The sequence below is a fragment of the Geospiza fortis genome, unplaced genomic scaffold, assembly GCF_000277835.1.
Source record: "Geospiza fortis unplaced genomic scaffold, GeoFor_1.0 scaffold128, whole genome shotgun sequence".
Classification (NCBI taxonomy): domain Eukaryota; kingdom Metazoa; phylum Chordata; class Aves; order Passeriformes; family Thraupidae; genus Geospiza; species Geospiza fortis.
The window spans coordinates 177,702-180,906 of record NW_005054420.1 but is presented as its reverse complement, the minus strand read 5'-3'; the positions used below and the strand labels follow the sequence as shown (position 1 = coordinate 180,906).

Here is a 3,205-nt window from a genome sequence, read left to right as displayed (position 1 = left end):
CAGGGGGTTGAAACTTGATGAACTGGATGAGCTTTAAGGTCCCTTCCAACCCAGAGCAGTCTGATTCCATGATGTCACACAAGCACAAAAACCATTCCTATTGTGATACCTATCAGGGTACACTGAGCGCTGTCACCTGGAGTCAGGTCTCATCTCAGAGTCAAAACTGCTCTCAGGAAAGAAAATGTTTGTTCCAGTTTTCCCTTCTCTTCCCACCTTCCCTCCCCCTGCACCCCCGTGAGCCTCAGTTATAGCACAGTGCTCTCTCTCACTTCCTTGGGAGCACATGGCACAATCAAAGCAAGGTTAGAAAACCACAAGATCCACAAATCCCATTCTGACCAGAATAATTCCAACGTGACAGGAGCAGTGTCAACCCCCAGACTGAATAAAAACAAAGCTCTTACTTTCCCAGGGCAAAGCACTCCAGTCTGGCAGAGGAGCCCTTGGCGGCGTAGGTTGTTTCTGGAAAGCGCACCTCAATCTTTGGCTCATACTCCCCCATCACACCTGTGGAACATCAAAACAGCTCACTCCAGCTGAACCCCAGACCTTCCCATGCAACACAGCTTCGGGGCGAGAGGGAGGGTGGCATGAATCTCTTCAGAGCCTCGTGTTCCACCTGTGATGGAGCTGGTTTAACCTCCTGGGTGGAGTTCAGCCCTCTGCTGAAAACTCCGTGAAATCTCTCCATTCCCTGCATTTAGGAGTTGAAGAGTGTGACTTTATGCAAGTTTTACATTCCAAGTCTGCTGTGCATCAAGGTTTTTGAGATAATTTTGGGTTCACACCTCTTATCAGGCAACAGTTTTGCCGCTAGTCACGCTCAGGACACTGTGGTGATCCTATGTGCAAGAAAATTAGAAAATCCCATGTCCAAACTACTTGCAAAACTCTTAAAATGTCTTTAAAACACCCAAATGTGAGTTGCAGACTTGAGGAAGGCCGATGTAATTAGATGGAATTATCATATTTGAAAATCTGGCTGAACGTCTGATAAATCACAGATAATCCAGTATTAATTTAGGGCGTTTAATTTTGCAGCAGGTTTGGGATGGATTTAGGAAACTAAACTTTTAGCTGAACTTCTTCAATATCTTTTCTGTGTCTCACAGTGAAATTCATTCCAACTGTAGGGGATGAACATAAATCAGGTATTTTCCTGCAGTGTCTTTGCCCACATCCCACAAAGAAAATGAACCAATTCTTGTTTTATATTTAACAGGCATCTGCATAATATTGCACATGTGACTTCCACTGCTGCCTCAGAGGCTGCCAGCATTGGAGTCAATCCAGAGGCCAGCAGAGAGAATGGGAGCAGAGAAAGGGACTGATAGAAGGAGTCTGAGAAAAGGAATAGCGTGATGAAAAGAGAAAAAGAATCAGAAAAGATCTTAAGCATCTGCAACCAGAGTTTGTGCCAAATTATTAACTTTGGAGCTGAGGAACTGCAGCTTTGGTTTGTGTGAACTGCTGATGCTATGGAACAGCAGAGCCTCGCAGTGACAGCATTATTCCATGCTTTATTTATTTATTTATTATTCCATAACGCACAGCTGAGTTTTGTTTATTCTCCAAATCCAACTCTGCACAGACTTTTGTCAGTGATTGTCGCCACTGCTTTGCGAAAAGCACGAGTATATTGAAACTTAGGCGGGCAAACTCCCAAAACAAACTTTGTGTACAGATTTCCAGGTCTGTATTTCTCCCCACGAACATTTAATTACAAATGTTGCCAGGAAGGCATTGGAACGTGTGCAGGGGAGGTTCTCACCTCAGCAACTCAAGGCAGCTGTCTGGAATTGATATTTGAGCTATACTTAGATGACAAATTTAGAAAGATTTGTTGGATTTAAACCTCAACATGGGCATGAGGTGGGAAATATTAACGTGCCATGTGACATTCTCTTGTTTTTCAGTGACACTGGGAACTTTCTCTGCATGTTCATCTCGTCACCCCTGCCCCAGCCAGCTCAGATACCACTGATGCCTTAGGATTTCAGCTTTGATATTTTTCATGTATTTGTAACCCTGCAGTTCTTCAGTGTGTAACTCCAAACCCCACACTCAGTGTGAGCTGCTGCTTTCCCATTTGGGGCAGACACAACAATTCCTCTCCAGGCCTGGCAATCAAGGACACCTCACTGCCTCAGGGCCCAGAGATGGGAACAAAAGTGAGTTGGGGGAGCAAACTTGGGGTCAATGACTTCATTACCTGAAGCTGGAATTGGCAGATTAACCCCCAGTATGCAAATGGCCCAAACTTATAAAAATGTGAGAACTCATGACCTGCTGTCCATTTTTGGGTGCAGCCCCTGAGAGGCTTTGTCTGCCCTAAATGTACCTGAAGGCCCTTCAATAAATAGAACAGTTCCAATAAATAGAACAGCTTTTTATTGCCTTGATTCTGTCTGGCCTCTGTTTTAGGTAATCCCAAAAAGGCATGGTCACTGTGGGACCATGTCCTGCTGCACAACATTCACTGGGGCAGTTTTCCCTCCGTGGGGATGAATTCCCCCCATCTGGAGCAGGAGCAGTTGGGGTTCTGAGGCAGCCCAGCACTCACCATCGCCCCTCAGGCTGAGGGCAGTGGGGGTTCCCCACACCTGGCGCTGAGCCTCGGCACTGCTCACGGCACACGTGTAATTCCCAACGTCCCAGGGCTCCACCTTGGCCAGGTACAGGTTTCCTGTGGCCTGGGAAACGAAGCGCCGGCTGTCTTGCCCAAGATCCAGGGTGGTATCGTTGAAGATCCACGTGTAGGACAAGGCTGGAAAACAACAGACACACATCACACATCCCTCCCAGTGGGGCTGGCAGGGAGAACGAGGAAAAACCACTGGGGAGGCACAAATTAGCACAGGCCAGGTGTGGCATCCACATTCCCTGAACGTGATCCCTTCACCCAGGGTTTTTCTCCTGAGAAGCTGGAAGGCAGCGAGAGAGGGCTCAGAGAAAAGGAAAACAATTCTTATCTCATTTGCTTCTCCTGTGTTGTGCTCATGGGGAATGTGTTTGGAGATTTTTTACCCACAGGTGATTGTTCCATTGGATTCTGCTGGGAGTTGTTTTTGCTCTTTGGCCAATCAGGGCCAAACTGTGTTGGGACTCTGGAAAGAGTCACGAGTTTTCATTATTATCTTTTTAGCCTTCTGTAAGTATCCTTTCTGTATTCTTTAGTATAGTATAGTATTCTTTAATATAA

The 3,205-nt window shown here is 46.2% G+C and overlaps 1 protein-coding gene across 1 annotated transcript in view; it reads right to left on the bottom strand.

Annotated features, from left to right (window-relative positions):
• CNTN6 (contactin 6) overlaps positions 1-3,205 on the bottom strand; it is an 83,260-nt gene that overhangs the window by 50,226 nt on the left and 29,829 nt on the right. The window contains exons 4-5 of the mRNA XM_005426646.3: positions 2,567-2,770; positions 408-510 (exon numbers count right to left, since the gene is read on the bottom strand). Coding sequence (XP_005426703.2) covers positions 408-510; positions 2,567-2,770 — 307 coding nt within the window. The remainder of the gene's footprint in view (positions 1-407; positions 511-2,566; positions 2,771-3,205) is intronic.